This window comes from Colobus angolensis, unplaced genomic scaffold (assembly GCF_000951035.1).
Source record: "Colobus angolensis palliatus isolate OR3802 unplaced genomic scaffold, Cang.pa_1.0 Scaffold10, whole genome shotgun sequence".
NCBI classification, from domain to species: Eukaryota; Metazoa; Chordata; class Mammalia; order Primates; family Cercopithecidae; genus Colobus; species Colobus angolensis.
The window spans coordinates 6,307,250-6,327,217 of NW_012110919.1; the positions used below are offsets into that span (position 1 = coordinate 6,307,250).

General features: G+C 42.1%; 1 protein-coding gene across 1 annotated transcript in view; it reads right to left on the reverse strand.

Annotated features, from left to right (window-relative positions):
* Positions 1-19,968, reverse strand: part of FGD6 (FYVE, RhoGEF and PH domain containing 6) — a 139,615-nt gene that overhangs the window by 77,742 nt on the left and 41,905 nt on the right. The window contains exon 3 of the mRNA XM_011936836.1: positions 14,940-15,084. Within this exon, the coding sequence (XP_011792226.1) occupies positions 14,940-15,084 (145 nt within the window). The remainder of the gene's footprint in view (positions 1-14,939; positions 15,085-19,968) is intronic.

The following is a 19,968-nucleotide window of genomic DNA, read 5'->3' on the forward strand; positions in this document are numbered from 1 at the left end:
GAGTTATTTGGGTGTGTACAAATAATTTAAGAATTTGGCCAGGCGCAGTGGCTCACACCTGTAATCCCAACACTTTGGGAGGCCGAGGAGGGCAGATCACGTGAGGTCAGGAGTTCAAGACCAGCCTGACCAACAGGAGAAACCCGCCTCTACTAAAAATACAAAATTAGCCGGGCGTGGTGGCTCATGCCTGTAATCCCAGCTGCTCAGGAGGCTGAGGCAGGAGAATCGCTTGAACCCAAAAGGCAGAGGTTGCGGTGAGCCTAGATCACGCCATTGCACTCCAGCCTGGGCAACAACAGTGAAACTCCATCTCAAAAACAAAAACAAACAAACTAACTAATTAAAAAAAAAAAAGAAATTAGTGAATATCCAACAGGAATGTAAATGAGAACTTCACCTTAAGTAAAGGTATTTTAACTCACAACTTAAATATAGTCTGAGTAGGGCTCTTCTTCAATCTATACCAAATATAAGTCAACACTACAGTCACAGGCTCTCCGAATTTCCTTAAAATCCCTTTTAGATATATGTTTGTAGAGTCAAGGCAGTTTTATTCTAAGGAGCTGAAATGAAATTCTTTTGTGTATGTGTGTGTGTGAGACGGAGTCTCACTCTGTCGCCCAGGCTGGAGTGCAGTGGTGTGATCTCAGCTCACTGCAACCTCCGCCTCCCGGGTTGGAGAGATTCTCCTGCCTCAGCCTCCTGAATATCTGGGACTACAGGTATGTGCCACCGCACCCGGCTAATTTTTTTCTTGTATTTTTAGTAAAGACGGGGTTTCACCATGTTAGCCAGGATGGTCTCGATCTCCTGATCTCATGATTCGCCCGCCTCAGCCTCCCAAAGTGCTGGGATTACAGGCGTGATCACTCACCTTTTAAACTACACATAGCTCTATATTCCTTAGGAAGACTGCACTCTTAAGCACAGTCTGACTTTGACCTGGTAGACCATGTATCAGGCACTAAATAATCATACATAAGTGTCTACACACACATACACACACACATGGATAACTGTTATTTTGAAAAAATATTTTAGCAAGTCCAAACTTTTCTATCACAATGGGGTTCTCCACATAATCTGCAGATAGAAAGTTTAATGTTTACAAACTACAGTGTATAAATTTTAAATTAGAAATGAGCTTGGCATGGTGGCTCATGTCTGTAATTCCAGCACTTTGAGAGGCCAAGTTGGGAGGATTGCTTGAGCCCAGGAGTTTGAGACCAGTCTGGGCAACATAGCAAGACCATGTCGTTAGTAAAAATATATATATATATTAATAATAATAATAATAACATAAAATTAAAATTACAAATGCATTAAAAATGAGAGAAACAGAAACCAAAACAATTTAGGGAACTGAAGCCCCGACTCTTCATTTCCAAATAATGTGACACCCCTTAAAGATCAAGAGGGGATCTCATCAGTATCTTTAAAGAAATGCAGGCACACTATAGATGTAGACGCATTTGATTACTGGAGTCAGCTAAAATGTGTACCATCTCTACACAGAAATTTTAAGTAGCTGTTAATTTATTTTTAGCATCTACCCTTTGTTTCCTCTCCTCTTTTTATCACTCTCCTTTTGTTAGGTCTCTACTCTGTACCTTTTTTTCCTCTCCTTCTCAGGACCTTGCTCTACCAGGCCCTGCATTACACAGACTTGTGTAGAGGAGGCTATGCTACACAAAAATTAACTAAAAATGTGAAAACTGTAAACTTCCAGAAGAATACATTTTTAAAAATCCTTATGATCTTGAATTAGACAGAGTTATTAGATATGACACCAAAAGCATAATTGATAAAAAAATTGATAAATGGAACTTCATAAATTGTTTATGCTTCAAAAGACACATCATTAAGAAGATAAAAAGACAAGCCATACACTGGAGAAAATATTTGCAAATCATGATTCTGAGAAAGAACTAGTAGCTAGAATACATTAAGAACTCTGATAGGGCTGGGAGTGGTGGCTTACGCCTGTAATCTCGGTATTTGGGGAGGCTAAGGCAGGCAGATCGCTTGAACACAGGAGTTCGAGACCTGGGCAACAGGTGAAACCCCATCTCTAAAAACAATACAAAAATTAGCTGGGCATGGTGGTGTACACATGTAGTCCCAGCTACTCAGGAGGCTGAGGTAAGAGGATCACTGAGCCATGATTGAGCCACTGCACTCCAGCCCCGGTAACATAGCAAGACCCTGTCTTCACAAAACAAAAAAATAGAAAACAATTAGCCAGGCATGATGACACACACCTGTAGTCTAAGCTATTTGGGAGGCTGAGGTGGGAGGATCACTTGAGCCCAGGAATTCCAGGCTGCATTGAGCTATGATTGCAATGTTGCACTCATTTAGGCGACAGAGTGAGAACCTGGCTCTTAAAAAAAAAACAAAACAAAATTCAGACAAACAAAAAGGCTGTGTGCGGTGGCTCATGCCTGAAACCCTGGCAATTTGGGAGGCCGAGGTGGGAGGATCACTTGAGTACAGGAGTTTGAGACCAGCCTGGGCAACAAAGCAAGATCTCATTTCTATTTACAAAAAAAAAAATTTTAAAAAAGAGATAAAAGATGTGAATGTGTGAAGAAACATTTCACCAAAGAAGATATAAGAATGGCCAATAAGTACATAAAAAGTTGTTGAACACAGTTATGAGGGAAATGCAAATTAAAACCTCAATGACATACTTCACGCCCACACAATGGCTATAATAAAAAATAAAAAAATACCTAGTGTTGGTGAGGATGTTGACCAACTGGAACCTTTATCTATTGTTGGCGGCCACGGTAGCCCTTACTCATTTGGTGTGAGAAATGAAAAACAGCTCAGAGCAATCTGAGCTATGTGAGGTACACAAAATTTATCAGGCCCAGAGAAACATGAATATGAGACTTCAGTAATGTACCAACCCCCATGCCTAGGTGCAACAGTTTAAAGGTATTTTTGTCCCTGACCAGCTGCCTCCACCCAGTCTCCATGTTCCTAGAATTTGTGAAACAAAGAACAATGTAAAGTCAATCAAATAGCTTATGATATTTTAATATAAAATTATTGATAAACAGCTTAGGAATTGCCTCTTCTTTTCCTTTAATTTTTTAGGTATGTGCACTTCCACTTGTGTGGAAGGCTGAGGCAGGAGAACTGCTTGAACCCAGGAGGTGGAGGTTGCCATGAGTCAAGATCTCGTGCCATTGCACTCCAGCCTGGGTGATGAGAGCGAAACTCCGTCTCAACAAAAACAAAACAAACAAACAAAAAAATCCACTTGTGGCTGGACATGGTGGCTCATGCCTGTAATCTCAGCACTTTTGGTCAAGGCAGGTGAATCACCTGAGGTTAGGAGTTCAAGACCAGCCTGGCGAACATGGTGAAACCCTATCTCCACCCAAAATAAAAAAATTAGCTGGGCGTGGTGGCACACACCCATAATCCCAGCTACTCAGGAGGCCGAGACAGGAGAATTGCTTGAACCTGGGAGACAGAAGATGCAGTGAGCCAAGATTGTGTCATCACACTCCAGCCTGGGTGACAGAGTGAAACTCCATCTCAAAAACAAAAACAAAAAAAACCCACTTGTGGCTGGGCGCAGTGGCTCACATCTGTAGTCCCAGTACTTTGGGAGGCCAAGGCGGGTGGATCACTTGAGGCCAGGAATTTGAGACCAGCCCAGCCAACATGGTAAAACCCCATCTCCACTAAAAATACAAAAATTAGCCGGGTGTGGTGGCAAGCATCTGTAATACCAGCTACTAGGGAGGCTAAGGCAGGAGAATCACTAGAACCCAGGAGGCAGAGGTTGCAGTGAGCCGAGATCGCACCACTGTACTCCAGCCTGGGCAACACAGCGAGACTCTGTCACAAAAACAAAACAAAACAAAACAAAAACCCCACTTGTAACTGCTCCTAACAGGAGTCTTGAATCTATGCTCTAGGCTTGTAGTCCTCAAATTTGGCCCACATAAACTCTGTACTTGTATTAAGCATGCCTCATTTTTTTTCCCATTAGGTCGACAGGGTTTTCTATTGTCTCCTAATGTCATGGAGCACAGAATGTGTATTTCTTCTCCCTGTTATTCTGAGATCATTTTCAAGAGAAAGAAGTCAGTACCATCTTTACACTTGCATTTTAAAATCTGAAGTTTGTAACTGACTTTCCATCATTTGATAGCAAAGTTAGTAAGATAAAACAGTTCTACCACCAGCCCATTCACTGCTCTACATATAAATTTGAAAACATTAGTGATCATTAGAATCACAGGCAGATCTTAAATTTCAGATTCCCAGGTACTGTCTTAGAAATTCTGATTGTGTAGGTTTAAAATGGAGCATTAAAAGTAGATGTCAGAAGAGGGAATTACACAGGGCACGGTGGTTCACATCTGTAATCTCAACATTTTGGGAGGCAGGAGGATCACTTGAGGACAGGAATTCAAGGCCAGCATGGACAATATAGTGAGAGCTGAAAAACACACACACACACACACACACACACACACACACAAAAATGGCCAGGCATGGTGGCACATGCCTGTAGTTCCTAATCACTCAAGAGGCTTAGGTAGGAGGATCACATGAGCCCAGAAGTTCAAGGCTACAGAGAACTATGATAAATAACAATAGCCCTAGTTGGCCGGGTGCGGTGGCTCACACTGTAATCCCAGCACTTTGGGAGGCTGAGATGGGCGGATCACTTGAGGCCAGGAGTTGGAGACCAACCTGGCCAACATGGTGAAACCCTGTCTCTACTGAAAATATGAAAATCAGTTGAGCGCGGTGGCGCACACCTATAGTCCCAGCTACCTGGGAGACTGAGGCATGAGAATCGCTTAAACCTGAGAGGCAGAGGTTGCAGTGAGTCCAGGGTGACAGAGCGAGACTCTGTCGAAAAATGAATAAATAAATAAATAGCCCCATCCTTCAAGAAGTGAACAAGGGAAACAAACCGAATATACAAATAACTATATATAAGCACAACTATGAAAAGTGCTGCCACCTTGAAGGAGAGAAAGACCATAATTAGGCAGAGGTGTGTCAAGCAGGAAAGGCTTCACAAAGAATAAAGCATTTGATGACTCCAAATCACTGTTTAAACACAATCCATCAGCTACTCCCATACTAGCTACTGCAGATACCAACTCATTAATGCCAGAAACCTGGACTCTTCTTTTTTGCCCCCAGTCACCTTTTATTATTACAACTGAGTCAAGTCCTGTCAATGTGTCCTGAAGATTTAAAGCTTAAACGATCCTTTCGTCTCCGATGTTGCCTCCTTACGTCTTACCCTATTACAGCAACCTAAGAGGTTTCCTTGGCTCTGTGTTCACTCCACTGCAACCCCTTCTGTACACTGCCACTAGAATATTTCTAAAATGCAAATATAACCAGGTTAGTTCTCAGGCTAAATGTTAGCAGCTCCCTATCACAGATGGATAACAAAGATCCAAGTTTCCTTTGCCAAGTATATTAGGCATTTCACGATGTGTCCACTTATCTTCACCAGCCTCCTCCCTCCTCCTCCACACTGTGTACTATCTACCCCACCATGCTGCAACTCCAGCCGTGCTCTGCCCTTCTGTGTCTGTCCCTTTGAGCATATACCTTTCCTTTTGCCTTGACTTGTTTCCTGATTACTTCTTCTCCCTGAAGATTTCTGCCTTTCATATTCCAAACGTTAAGACAACACTCCAACTTTTTTTTTATGATGGCTGCCTTGATATTCTTTCCCTCCCACTATCAAAGGACAAGATAACTTTCTTGTTCATGTAATGTTTATAGGACTTAACCCAGTAGACTGTTTTTACTTGCCGAAATGTCTGAATTCCCTCTAGTCTCTGATCTAATTCACCCTGTAGCCTTCTGCACATAGCACGCTGCTTGGTCCACCGTGCAATTAATATTTATGAATAAGCAAATGTGTACAAGGATGGCTGCCACCTTCTCAGAATCTAAGACAGAGCACACTGCTTTTGAAGATGTGTTGCATAACATGAAAATGCAAACTCAAATGAACTAGAAGCTTTAATCACATAAAAGAGTAGGAGGTTGGACTAAATGATTGAGGTCTTTTCCAATTCTAAGGTTCTAGGAGTCTATATATTCCATTGTCCATTTTACCTTCTAAACCAGGAAAGCTACAGGGCTAAATAAAGAGGTATAAAAATTATTAGAAATAAGTCTATGGATTACTATCTTCAAAGTGGACAGAAAGTCAAATATAAATTTAAAAAAAAATTAAAAGCTCTATATTATCTCCAACTTGTAAGAACAATGACTGATTCTGACCCAAGTCAAACAGCGATGGAAAAACACACACTCCATGGCATCTCAACTTTTCAGCTAACGAAAATCCTCACTTAAATTACATTGCATTTCAAAGCAGTTTCCTGTTAAATAACAGCGTCTCCCAAAAGTACACTGCTGTGAAAGTTGAAACGTGAGCCACAAACAAATGAAATAACTGTCAAGGTCACAAAATAAGTCAAACAAATTCCAAAACAGAATCTTTGATCTGAAATCGAGTTTTATGTTCCGATCTCTTGATGCTAGCCCAGCTTTGTAAATTCTTAATTGTGTTCTTATCATTTCACATTTGTTCACTACAAGTGACGTTCAGTGAAATTTATCCATTCCTTTTTTTTTTTTTTTGAGACAGTCTTGCTCTATTGCCCAGACTGGAGTGCAGTGGTGGGAATCTCGGCTCACTGCAACCTCCGCCTCCCGTGTTCAAGCAATTCTCCTGCTTCAGTCTCCCGAGTAGCTGGGACTACAGGTACACACTACTGTGCCTGACTAATTTTTGTATTTTTTTTTTTTTTTAAAGACAGAGTCTTGCTCTGTCGCCCAAACTGGAGTGCAGTGGCCGGATCTCAGCTCACCGTGTTGGCCAGGCTGGTCTCGAACTTCTGACCTCAAGTGATCCAGCCAACTGGGCCTCCCATAGTGCTGGGATTACAGGCAGGAGCCACCCTGCCCAGCCTATCTATTACTTTTTAATGGAATTATTAAAAGGCCTCTTCTATCCTACTCTAGAGTTCTAATAAACAAAAAATGTTAACATCCAGACTTGCCTGAGAAACATCTCTTTATCATTAAGTTATTTCAAAAATGAGGTGACATCATGATTAATCTCTAAACAATGCTCTCTTAGGTTTTCGCCCTTTCTTTATGAAAGTATGTATCATATGAGCTACTTTACAAAGAAGATTTTTTTAAAAAACAAGGAAATCGATATATAAGAAAGATGAAGAGGATGATTATTCTAACCACAAACAAGTAGAATACATCTTACTTTTTAAACAAGCATTTAAGCCCTGAAAGGAAAGACCAAAAATTACAAAAATAAAAATTTAGAAAAGGGAACAGGACAAATCAGCATGGCTAGGTATTTCACCTCAACATGTTCCACTGACATCATTCAGCTTCCATGGCTGTACCAGGTTGTTAGTAGAGATAGATTGAGTTACAAACCCCAACTTGGGGTTCCAAGGCAAGTTACTTAACTTGTATAAAACTCCTTTTCTTCATGCAAAATGAAGAAAAACAGTACCTATGTCAGATCCGTACCAATTTTCCTTTTTTTTGAGTTTCACTCTTGTACCCAGGCTGGAGTGCAATGCCACGATCTCGGCTCACTGCAACCTCCACCTCCTGGGTTTAAGAGATTCTTCTACCTCAGCCTCCTGAGTAGCTGGGATTATAGGCATGTGCCACCATGCCTGGTTAATTTTTTTATTTTTAGTAGAGATGGGTTGGTTTCTCCGTGGTGGTCAGTCTGGTCTCGAACTCCCAACCTCAGGTGATCCACCTGCCTTAGTCTCCTAAAGTGCTAAGATTACAGGAATGAGCCACAGAGCCAGGCCAATTTTGTTTTTTCCTAAGTGAGATGAGGCCTCCCTGTTGACCAGACTGGAATGCTGTGGCGTGATCTCCACTCACTGCAACCTCCAACTCCTAGGTTCAAGCGATCCTTCCACCTTAGCCTCCTGAGTAGCTGGGACTACAGGCATGAACCACAGCACCTGCCTAATTTTTTGTGTCTGTTTTTTTTGTAGGCATAGGGTTTTGCCACATTGCCCAGGTTGGTCTTGAACTCCTGGGTTCAAAGGCTTGTTTTTTCTTTTTCTGTTTTTTTTTTTTTTCTACAATAGGTAGAAAATAGTCTGTTGCTCAGACTGGAGTGCAGACTGGAGTGCAGTGGCCTGAATATAGCTCACTGTAGCCTCAACTTCCCAGGGGCTTGCACTGCTACACCTGGCTAATCTTACTTATTTTTTGTAGAGACAAGGTCTCACTATGCTGCCCAGCTTGGTCTCAAGCTATCCTCCTTCCTTGGCCTCCCAAAGTGCTGGGATTATAGGCACGAGTCACCATACCCAGCTTGATATCACCGACTTTTCCTGAGTTGCTAGAAAGCCAAATTTGTGGCCCATCCTCAGCTAATGAATAGGACTACATGATATACGTTACTCTGTACAAATCTTCCGTTAGTACTACTGTTTTTCCTTCAGCAAGGCTTATTTTATAACAGCTTATTTTATAACAGTAGAGAAATAATTCATACACCACAAAATATGTTTTTATCCTTTTAAAGTATACAATTCAGGACAGGTGTAATGGCCCATGCCTATAATCCCAACACTTTGGGAGGCCAAGGCAGGAGGATTGCTTGAAGCCAGGAGCTGGATGGCAGCCTGGGAACCATGGCAAGACCATGTCTTTAAAAAAAAACAATTAGCTGGGCATGGTTGTGATACCTGTAATCCTAGCTACTAAGGAGGCAGAGGCGAGAGATCACTTGAGTCAACGAGGTTGAGGCTGCAGTGAACATGATTGCACTACTGCACTCCAGCCTGGATGACAGAGCAAGACTCCATCTCAAAAAGAAAAAAAAAAGAAAGAAAGAAAGAAAGAAAGAAACTCCATGCCCATTATCAGTCATTCCTCATTCCTATTTTATGGCTGAATAGTATTCCATTACAGGAATATATCACATTTAGTTTATCCACTCATCATTTGATTAGTATATTGGTTCTTTCTACTTTTTTTTTTTGAGATAGAGTCTCGCTCTGTCACCCAGGCTAGAGTGCTGTGGCCGGATCTCAGCTCACTGCAAGCTCCGCCTCCCGGGTTCACGCCATTCTCCTGCCTCAGCCTCCTGGGTAGCTGGGACTACAGGCCTCGCCACCTTGCCCGGCTAGTTTTTTGTAGTTTTTAGTAGAGACGGGGTTTCACCGTGTTAGCCAGGATGGTCTCGATCTCCTGACCTCGTGATCTGCCCGTCTCGGCCTCCCAAAGTGCTGGGATTACAGGCTTGAGCCACCGCACCCGGCTTTTTTTTTTTTTTTTTTTTTTTTTTTGAGACGGAGTCTCGCTCTGTCGCCCAGGCTGGAGTGCAATGGTGCGATCTCAGCTCACTGCAACCTCCGCAACCTGGGTTCAAGCAATTCTCCTGCCTCAGCCTCCCGAGTAGCTGGGATTACAGGTGTCCTGCACCACCACACCTGGCTAATTTTTGTACTTTTAGTAGAGATGGGGTTTCACCATGTTGGTCAAGCTGCTACCGAACTCCTGACCTCAAGTGATCTGCCCACCTTGGCCTCCCAAAGTGCTGGGCTTACAGGCATGAGCCACCACACCTGGCCCTTTCCACTTTTTTGATTATTATGAATAATGCTGCTATGAACATTCCTCTACAAGTTGTTGTGTGGACATATGTTTTCATATCTCTTGGATGGATACTTAAGAGTAGCATTGCTAGGTCATATGGTAACTCTATATTTAAACTTTTCAGAGTTACCAGACTGTTTTCCAAAGTGGTTGCACCATTTTAGGTCCCACAAGGACTCCCATTTCTCCACATCCTGACTAGCACTCGTTACTGTACATCTTCCTGATTATGGCCACCCTAGTAGGTGTGCAGTGGTACCTCACTGAACCTCACTGAAGCTTTGCTTTGCATTTCTTTAATGGTTTATGATGTTGAACACCTTTTTACATGCTTATTGGTCACTGTATATCTTCTTTAGTCTATTCAGATCCTTAAGCCTGGGTGACTGATCTTTTTACTGTTTGAGTTTCTTTTTTTTTGGAGATGGAGTCTAGCTCTGTCACCCAGGCTGGAGTGCAATGGTGCGATCTCAGCTCACTGCAACCTCCGCAACCTGGGTTCAAGCAATTCTCCTGCCTCAGCCTCCCGAGTAGCTGGGATTACAGGCATGCACCACCACACCGGGCTAAATTTTGTATTTTTAGTAGAGATGGGAGTTCACCATGTTGGCCAGACTGGTCTCGAACTCCTGACCTCAAGTGATCTGCCCGCCTTGACCTCCCAAAGTGCTGGGATTACAGGTGTGAGCCATCACATCCAGTCAAACCACCGCACTGGGCCTGAGTTGTTACATTTAGGTCTATAATCCATTTTGAGTTAGTTTTTATGTATGTTGAAAGGAAGGGGGTCCAATGTCATCCTTTTGCAGGTGGATATCCAGTGATTCCAGCACTGTTTATATGCTGACACCCCGATTTCTTTAAAAAAAAATTTTGACTTTTGGTATTACACACATTTTTTTCAAGTCACCTGAAATCAATTGTGAAGTGATACTTGTGTAAATAAACTGACTTTAAAAAATTACTCAACCAAGGTCATACAGTTAGTAAGTGACAAATCTAAGACTAAACCCAGGTCTTAGGATGCCAAATTTCAAGTTTTCCCATTAAAACAAAATACTACCTTACATGTAAATAAGTTTCATATTTACTCATAGATAAGAAAAGGCAAGCCAGAAACAGTATGTTTATTGGTAACATTACAGAAAGCTTGACTTGAGATGTTTAAGATTTGGCTGGCTTATTTTCATAAAAATTAATAATAGCAGCCAGGTGCGATGGCTTATGCCTGTAATCCTAGCACTTTGGGAGGCCGACGTGGGCAGATAACCCGAGGTCAGAAGTTTGAGACCAGCCTCACCAACATGGAGAAACTCCGTCTCTACTAAAAATACAAAATTAGCCGGGTGTGGTGGCGCATGCTTGTAATCCCAGTTACTCAGGAGGCTCAGGCAAGAGAATCACTTGAACCTGGGAAGCAGAGGTCGCAGTGAGCCGAGATCACACCATTGTACTCCAGCCTGGGAGACAAGAGAGAAACTTCATCTTAAAAAAAAAAAATGCTGGGTGCGGTGGCTCACGCCTGTAATCCCAGCACTTTGGGAGGCCAAGACGGGTGGATCACGAGGTCAGAAGATCGAGACCATCCTGGTGAACATGGTGAAACCCCGTCTCTACTAAAAAAAGTATAAAAAAATTAGCCGGGCATGGTGGCAGGCGCCTGTAGTCCCAGCTTCTCGGGAGGCTGAGGCAGGAGAATGGCGTGAACCCCGGAGGCGGAGGTTGCGGTGAGCCGAGATCACACCACTGCACTCAAGCCTGGGCGAGAGAACAAGACTCCGTCTCAAAAAAAAAATCAATAATAGGTAAAAATCTACTAAGCTCCGTTTGTGTTAAGCCCCGTTCTAAACAGCGTATAATCACTTAATACAATAATCTTAGAAAATAAAGTCAAGTGTCTACTTTTTTTCCTCCTCTTTTTACAGAGGGGGAAACTAAGGCAAAGTAAAATTAAGTAAGTTGTTCAAGATCACAGAGCTAGTAAGTGGTGGGAATGCAGGCAATCTGACTCCAAAGACTGTGTTCTTACCACTATGAAAGCAAATTACTTAAGAGAAAGGCATTCACCAGGCTGTGGCCAGATGGATTAGCAAGTGTCTAGAAAGAAAGAGACTATTCTATTATTATTATTGTTGCTCCAGATGAAGAGACAGAGAGAGAAAATTCGTTAGCGTGGCTGAGAATTCTAAAGGAGGGAAATTATTAGTACTAGTGGCATCAGGTGAAAAATGTTCAGTGTCCATGATTGGGGGTGGAGGGTACTGGGAATATTTAATGGGTACAAAAACACAGATAGAATGAACAAAATCTAGTATTTGATAGCACAATAGAGTTACCAGTCAACATGTACAATAATTTATTGTACATTTTAAAATACGAGTATAACAGGAATGTCTGTAACACAATCACATAAAGGCTTGGTAAATGCTTGAGATAATGAAAAAAATTTGTATTGTTTCACTAAAAAAAGTCTTATCTATTGTTTCACTAAAAATAATGTCCATGATTAAAGAAATAGTCCTTTTTTTAACAACAACAACAAAAAAGGATAAAAATTTAACAGGGCTACTGTAATACAGCACAACTAATAACATAAAATAATAATATAAATACAGGAAGAGAAAGGAAAGGCAGGCACAAACGCAGAGGAAGGAACCCTGGGAGTCTCCACTGACCACAAAATGAATGAGTCAACCAGGCGGTGTTATCACAGGATGTGTTGGAAAGAGACATAACACTGCTGGGTTAAAGATTAATCCTTCCTTTATACGATATGTCAGTGAGATCCCTGATAGAATGTGGAAACCAATTTTGGTCAATGCTCCAAGAAATATGGAAAGAAATGGGAAAAGATTCAGGCAAAACAAACAACTAGACCAAAACAATAGAAAAAAGTGTCTGCTAGGAAAATAAAAAACTTGGAGTTGCTTTACAAAGAGATCAGGATTGATTTAATTATGGCCCTCAAGAAGACAATTTGAGGCTGGGCACGGTGGCTCACATCTATAATCCCAGCACTTTAGGAGGCAGAGGTGGGTGGATCACCTGAGGTCGGGAGTTCGAGACCAGCCTGGCCAACATAGTGAAACCCCGTCTCTACTAAAAATACAAAAATTAACTGAGTATGGTGATGGGTGCCTGTAATTCCAGCTCCTCAGGAGGCCGAGGCAGGAGAATTGCTTGAACCCGGGAGGCAGAGGTTGCAGTGAGTCGAGATAGCACCATTGCACTCCAGCCTGGGCAACAAATGCGAAACTCCGTCTCAAAAGAAAAGAATGTGGGCTACATAGAAGCTTAGAACCTGAGTACTGCTTATCTCTAGTAAATGCCAGTGGTACCTGGAACACAGTGTGAATTCTACAAATATTTGTAGAATCTATGTCCATGAAGCTGCAACATGGAAAATGAGCATTCAGATTAAAGCAAGACAGACACCAGCAAGACACAAAAGGAATTACATGATAGTCAAAGTAAAATCTACACATGGTTGAGTGCTGTGGGTCTTTAAGAAGAGAGTCACTCATCTGTCTTAGGGGTTTTACAAATTCACTAGCCTAAGTAATTTATAGTGGTTACTCCCAACACCATGATTTAATACTTCAGAGCATAGAAATGAAATCTTGCTAGCTATAAATAAATGATCACTGAGCTATTATGTGCTCATAATGGCTATTATGAGCTATTATAATACTCAATACCATCAGTATTCTAATGCTTTCCATGTATCAAATTATTTAATCCTCACAATTCTATGAGTACTATTCTTTTTTTATCTATAAATGGTACCCTTTAGTCCCAAAAGGTTAAATAATTGGCCCAAAGTTGCCCAGATCATAGCTGATGGATCTGGGACTTAAATTCAGACTGCTGCACATGGGCCATTCATTTAAGGTTGAAAATAAACTTAAACAGAGCGAAAGTATTAAACAGGAAGGATAATAGATTGATAAAATTATGGCACAGGAATTAGGTGAAATTATGGCACACAAATTTTCTCCATGGCTTGCTATGCTGCGTGGATCTTTTCAAATTCCACCTTGCTGTAACATTCCTGGGGATATTGGTGATGTACTAACTTTTTTCCCTTTAATAACATCTTTTTAAAAATGTGGTTTCAAATGAAAGAGATAAATATATTCATGCCAAACTAGACAGACATTATAATGAACCCCCGCATCACGCATCTTTTTTTTTTGAGACGGAGTCTTGCTCTGTCACCCAGGCTGGAGTACAGTGGCACAATCTCGGCTCACTGTAAGCTCCGCCTCCTGGGTTCACGCAATTCTCCTGCCTCAGCCTCCCGAGTGGCTGGGAATACAGGTGCCCACCACCATGCTTGGCTAATTTTTTGTATTTTTAGTAGAGACGGGGTTTCACCGTGTTAGCCAGGATGGTCTTGATCTTCTGATCTCATGATCCACCCCTGTCAGCCTCCCAAAGTGCTGGGATTATAGGTGTGAGCCATCGTGCCTGGCCCTCATGCATCTTAAACAACTCTGAACACACGGACAATCTTCATGTATGCAGTGCTTCCCGCAAACTCATACACACACTGCATTATTTCAAAGCAAATGATGATGTACTATTAACAGTCATCTTTATTCTTTCCCAAAATAATTTGAGTCTAAGATGCATATAATTCCTTTATTTCAAAAAAATCTACAAAAAATTGGTAGCAGTATGGGAACAATTCCAAGGCAGGGTTCTGTTATCAAAAAGAAAGCCACTGGACATTAGGAAAAAGAATTTCTTTGCTGGGCACCATGGCTCATGCCTGTAATCCCAGCACTTTGGTAGGCTGAGGCAGGTGGATCACTTGAGGTCAGGAGTTTGAGGCCAGCCTGATCAACATAGTGAAACTCTGTCTCTACTAAAAACAGAAAAATTAGCCAGGCATGGTGGCAGATGTCTGTAATGCCAGCTACTCGGGATGCTGAGGCAGGAGGATGGCTTGAACCCAGGAGGCAAAGGTTGCAGTGAGCTGAGATGGTGCCATTGTACTCCAGCCTGGGCAACAGAGCAAGACTCTGTCTCAAAATAATAATAATAATTTCTCAAAAATCACTAAGTAATCTCTAAGTGATACACACTTGGTAACATGAGAATATTTTAGGTGCCACATTAGAGCAGGAATTAAATTTAAATTTGTAAAGTGCTTTATAAGTTTTACGAAAACTCATGAGGGTTTCTATGCCTATCATGCAGACAAATATCATTCCCAAGCACAGGGGGAGGTCAAGAAGCAATTAAGTACCAAAATATACCTGTTTATCTTCCAGAGGGTCAGGCTCTCCTTTACTTGACTCAGAGCTGACATCATCTTCATCAGAACTGTTGATGACTTCCTCCTCATCAGAGGGAAGGTCACCAAGACCAAGATGATTCTGTTCCTCCTGGGATGCTCCTGAACTGCATTCAACAGAAAGCAGGTATTAGTCATCTTCAATAATAAGGAGTGCTAGCAAAACAAAAACCAAATCAATATCTTATCTTCATAATGCAAACAAGGTATATCTAAGGGATTTGGAAGAATGAAAAAACCCAGATCAGCCAACTTTCCCTTCCTTCACCCTATCTCAGCTGCCAAAAACTCAAACTAATTTTTTGAATTTTTAATGATAAGAAGGTGGGTGGGAAGCAAGTTTCCCAGCTGCTCCCATCCTATGCTTCTATATATCCCTCCCAAAGAAGATCAGGTCTCTACTCCTAGAATAAACTAAGAAGCCTTACAGAAAGCGGGCTGGTTTACCATAAAAGGCTGCCAGGTATACCAGAAGAACTGCTGTTTCCTTGGGGCTTAGTGTTTAAAACAACAACAAAAACCAAGTAACAAATCTATGAGGATTGGGGGGTAATGACGGTGACTACAATCAACAGTGCAGGTGCAATTGTGAACACGTACCCTGCTCTATGGTCATCACCGTTCTGTTTACAAGACATGGGGAGGAAGAGGAAATGTTACAAATTCTCAGATTATGCTTAAGACCCACTGCATTAGAACTACGAGGGGCACAGGGCCCAGCAATTTGTCCAGCAATTACAACTACCTGGGGCACATGGCCTAGCAAATAACAAGTAAGCTTGTTTAATGTTTTCCGGGTGATTCTGACACAAGCTGAACTTGGAAAAATCCACAGAACCAGGCCATTTACCAATTCCTCCTCATCAGCCTGATATCATCAAGGTTCCTCCGTTTGTTTTAACATAGATCTCATGAATCTGTGGGGGGAATTCCACAGGAAAGTTTCCTAAGAAGAGATGAAAAGAATTCCTTCTAGTATTGGCTGTAAAGATTCAGGAGCCAATTGCCTGTAGCAACTGCTTTTCTGTCTTCAGTCTACAAGAATATCTACAGAATAGAAGAGTACACAGGTGGAGCCAGTAAAAGATCTACAATCAGCAGGAAAAACACTCAAGCAGAATAAGGAGACAGTTGCACTCCACTCTGGCAGGCTCTTTCAGTGGGTCACAGGCAGGTCACTCAACCGTCAAGGTTACAAGTTATGAGACTCTCTAACGGGAACCTTAAAAGCTAAAGATAAATTTTCTGCCAATTCCTGATTATACATGGTAGGATACAGACTTGCCTCAGAAGGCATTCCTGGAGCCCAACTGTTACACAAACCAGTTGGCTGGAGGCAGAGTGCCAAAAGGAACACCTCTCACTGCTAAAGACGGGGTTTTCCATTACTCAATGGCCGGGGGTGGGTGCACACCTTATCATAGCTCCCCAAGACATGCAGGAGACTAACTCCCCGGGGATAAGGGGTGGATAGAGGATGGCAACTTTCTGGTTAGATCACTGGTAGGATTCACTGTCTCTGGGTGCAGGGATAAGAGCCAACCCCGCCGGATAGTTGATTGTTGACTGAGATTAGTGAGAGCAAATCAGAGTTAACAGGATGGACAGACTATAGGATTCACCCATATAGCTAGAAGAAAATGTACCCCCACTTGTTTTTAATCTTAATTCCTCATCTCTTTACATCTTCTAAAACCCTGTTAAAACAACACATGTTCAATTTCCAAGTGGCAGCAGCATCACCCGGAAGCTCCTCAGAAATACACACGCTCAGGCCGCCCACAACCCACCAAATCAGGATCCATGCTGTAACAAAATCCCAGTCTATGTGTGAGAAGCTCTGCTCTAACTTTTTGAATCAGCCCATCTGGATACTGTTTTAGACTCCTAAGTGTAATAGATTCAGATAGTAATAGGGCTGTGGCACCTGTGAAGAAATTAGGTTTATTTTGTCTGAAGAGAGGGGTGAAAGGTGTTCTTGGTCAAACATCACTTGGAAGGCTATTATTAAGAACATAGTAACTAGGTGTTGCCACATCCATTAGGGATAGAAGAGGGATTAAAGTACAAAGTGAACATCTGAAAACAAGAAAAAAAGTTTTAAATATTAAAACCACACGAATCAAAACACAATGCCATGAAACAAGGAGAGATTTTGGTGTCTCTTCTGAATCCTTTAACTATCTCACTAAACTGCACTTGGTGGTAGACTTGTTTCCCTCATTAAAATGTAAATTTCCAAAGACAAGGAAATTGAAATTGTGTTTTCCAGCGGAATCCTCAGCATACAGCCCGACACACAATGGACCCTCAAGAATTTTTCACCAAATAAATGAAAATGGTATCAGAAAGCAACAGGTGTTGAATTTCAATGGTGCAGGTAGCCTGAACCAGGGTGGCTACATCAGAAACTGAGAGAAAGGGATGGATGTAAGAGGAAGAAAAATCAGGGCCAGGGGTGGTGGCTCATGCCTGTAATCCCAGAACTTTGGAAGGCCAAGGTGGGTGGATGGCTTGAGCCCAGGAGTTCGAGACAAGCCTGGCCAACAGAGCGAAACCTGTTTCTACTGAAAACACAAAATTTAGCCGGGTGTGGTAGCATGTGCCTGTAATCCCAGCTACTAGGGAGACTGAGGCAGGAGAAGTACTGGAACTCGGGAGGTGGTGGTTGCAGTACTCAGGAGGCTGAGGCAGGAGAACCGCTTGAACCAGGAAGGTGAAGGTTGCAGTGAGCCAAGACTGAGTCACTGCACTCCAGCCTGGGTAACAGAGTGAGACTCTGTCTCAAAAAAAAAAAAAAAAAAAAAGAAAGAAAAATCATCAGGACTTAGGGTAAACGGGTGAGGGGGAAACACTTATGAAAGGCGTCAAGCTGTCAAGTCCAAGTCACCAGCAGAATGAGGGTGACATGAACTGAAACAAATATTACAACAAGGGAGCAGATTTTAAAGGGAAGATAATGGGTTTAGCAGCAAAATCTAGGATCCACATTTTACATGTTCATTTCTAAAACAATTACACTATTTTCCCACACAATTGTTGGCAGCCTTTGAATCTACCTAGATAATTTTAGATTTCTTTTTTTTTTTTTTTAAATAGAGAAGGGTCTTGCTACATTGCCCAGGCTGATCTCAAACTCCCAGGCTCAAGTGATCCTCCCACCTCAGTCTCGCCAAAGTGCAGGCATTACCGGTGTGAGCCACCATATGCAGCCAATTTTAGATTTCTGATAATGAAACAAGGACTCCTTACTGATGTCAGTTGTACAGTTTGGAGTTCTTCTTCAATTTATTTCCTTCCCACTGTCCAAATGATAACATCCTAACACTGTCTGCTTTGTGGGGTACAGGAACAGGACACAGGGCTTCCTCCACATCTTCCTGCCTAGTTAGTTCATAATTTGATATCTGAAGTAAAAGGAAAGTAGCTGCAAAAGCAACCAGAACAAAGAGTGGGCTCTACTTCCCCAGGCACCCTAAGTCAGATTTGCTTCTGAAAGGAACCACAGTTTCTAGAAAATCAGTTTGTCTCCAGTGTACTGGAATTAAGACAAACAAGTAAAGCCAGACATGAATTCCTACTGATGGGTAACTGTTCCTTCAATTCCACGTGCTAAATCTATATATTTGAAGTGAAGACTACACGATGTCATCACTTTTTACAAGTTATTTTTTTCTATATGCTAGTTTCTCTATATTTACAGCACACCCTCCACTGGAAGCATATCAAATTTTTCTTTCAGGTAAGAAGTCACATCTAAAGTGAAGTCCTCCTCTTTTAGAAGGAATTATCTTTTTAAATTTTAATTTATTTTATTATTTTTTTTTGAGATGGAGTCTCACTCTATCATCCAGGCTGGAGTGATGTCAGCTCACTGCAACCTCCACCTTCCTAGTTCAAGCGATTCTCATGCCTCAGCCTCCTGAGCAGCTGGGACTACAGGTGTATGCCACCATGCCCAGCTAATTTTTGTATTTTTAGTAGAGACAGGGTTTCACCATGTTGGCCAGGCAGGTCTTGAACTCCCGACCTCAGGTGATACACGTGCCTCAGCCTCCCAAAGTGCTGGGATTATAGGCATAAGCCACCACGCCCAGTGGAATTATCTTTTTTAAAAATACTAAATCCATTTCCTCTAAGAGTTTTTAGGAACAGAAACCCTGTACAATGATGACCCAGCATAGCAATTGCCAGGGTTCATGACAAAAATATCCTTCCGAAGGCTGGGCGCGGTGGCTCAAGCCTGTAATCCCAGCACTTTGGGAGGCCGAGACGGGTGGATCACGAGGTCAGGAGATCGAGACCAGCCTGGCTAACACGGTGAAACCCCGTCTCTACTAAAAAATACAAAAAAACAAGCCAGGCGAGGTGGCGGGCGCCTGTAGTCCCAGCTACTCGGGAGGCTAAGGCAGGAGAATGGCCTAAACCCGGGAGGCAGAGCTTGCAGTGAGCTGAGATCCGGCCACTGCACTCCAGCCCGGGCGACAGAGCGAGACTCCGTCTCAAAAAAAAAAAAAAATCCTTCCGAGTCCCAACTAAATCAGAAATTCCAGCAAGGAGAAGGGATAAGGGATAGAATGGCCGAGAGAAGGAAAGGAGAAGCAGAGTTAACTTAAGAATGGCTTCTCTGTTGTTGACAAATTCCAGTTATCTTTTTCTTCTCTTGCCTGTGATTTTATTCTGAGCCCCTTAACCAAGGAGTGTTTCATGTAATTCCTCCCAAGCTTGAAGAAACAAGTTCTTTCCAATTCCCTCACCTTCAGAAGTTTCCTTCTCATTTCCAAGTCACCACATGTAAATCTCAACCTCTGTGATCTTTCTCTTCCTCTTCTTTCTACTCCTAGCCTAAACTGAACAGAAACCTGCTTGTCCTTAGGATGTTGTGATAATTTTTTTTCAAATGCTGTCTCGTTATGACTTGGTGACTATGTGTTTCCTTTGGCACATTTTATATTTATCACAGAATGAGGGGGGAAAAACTACCATTATGG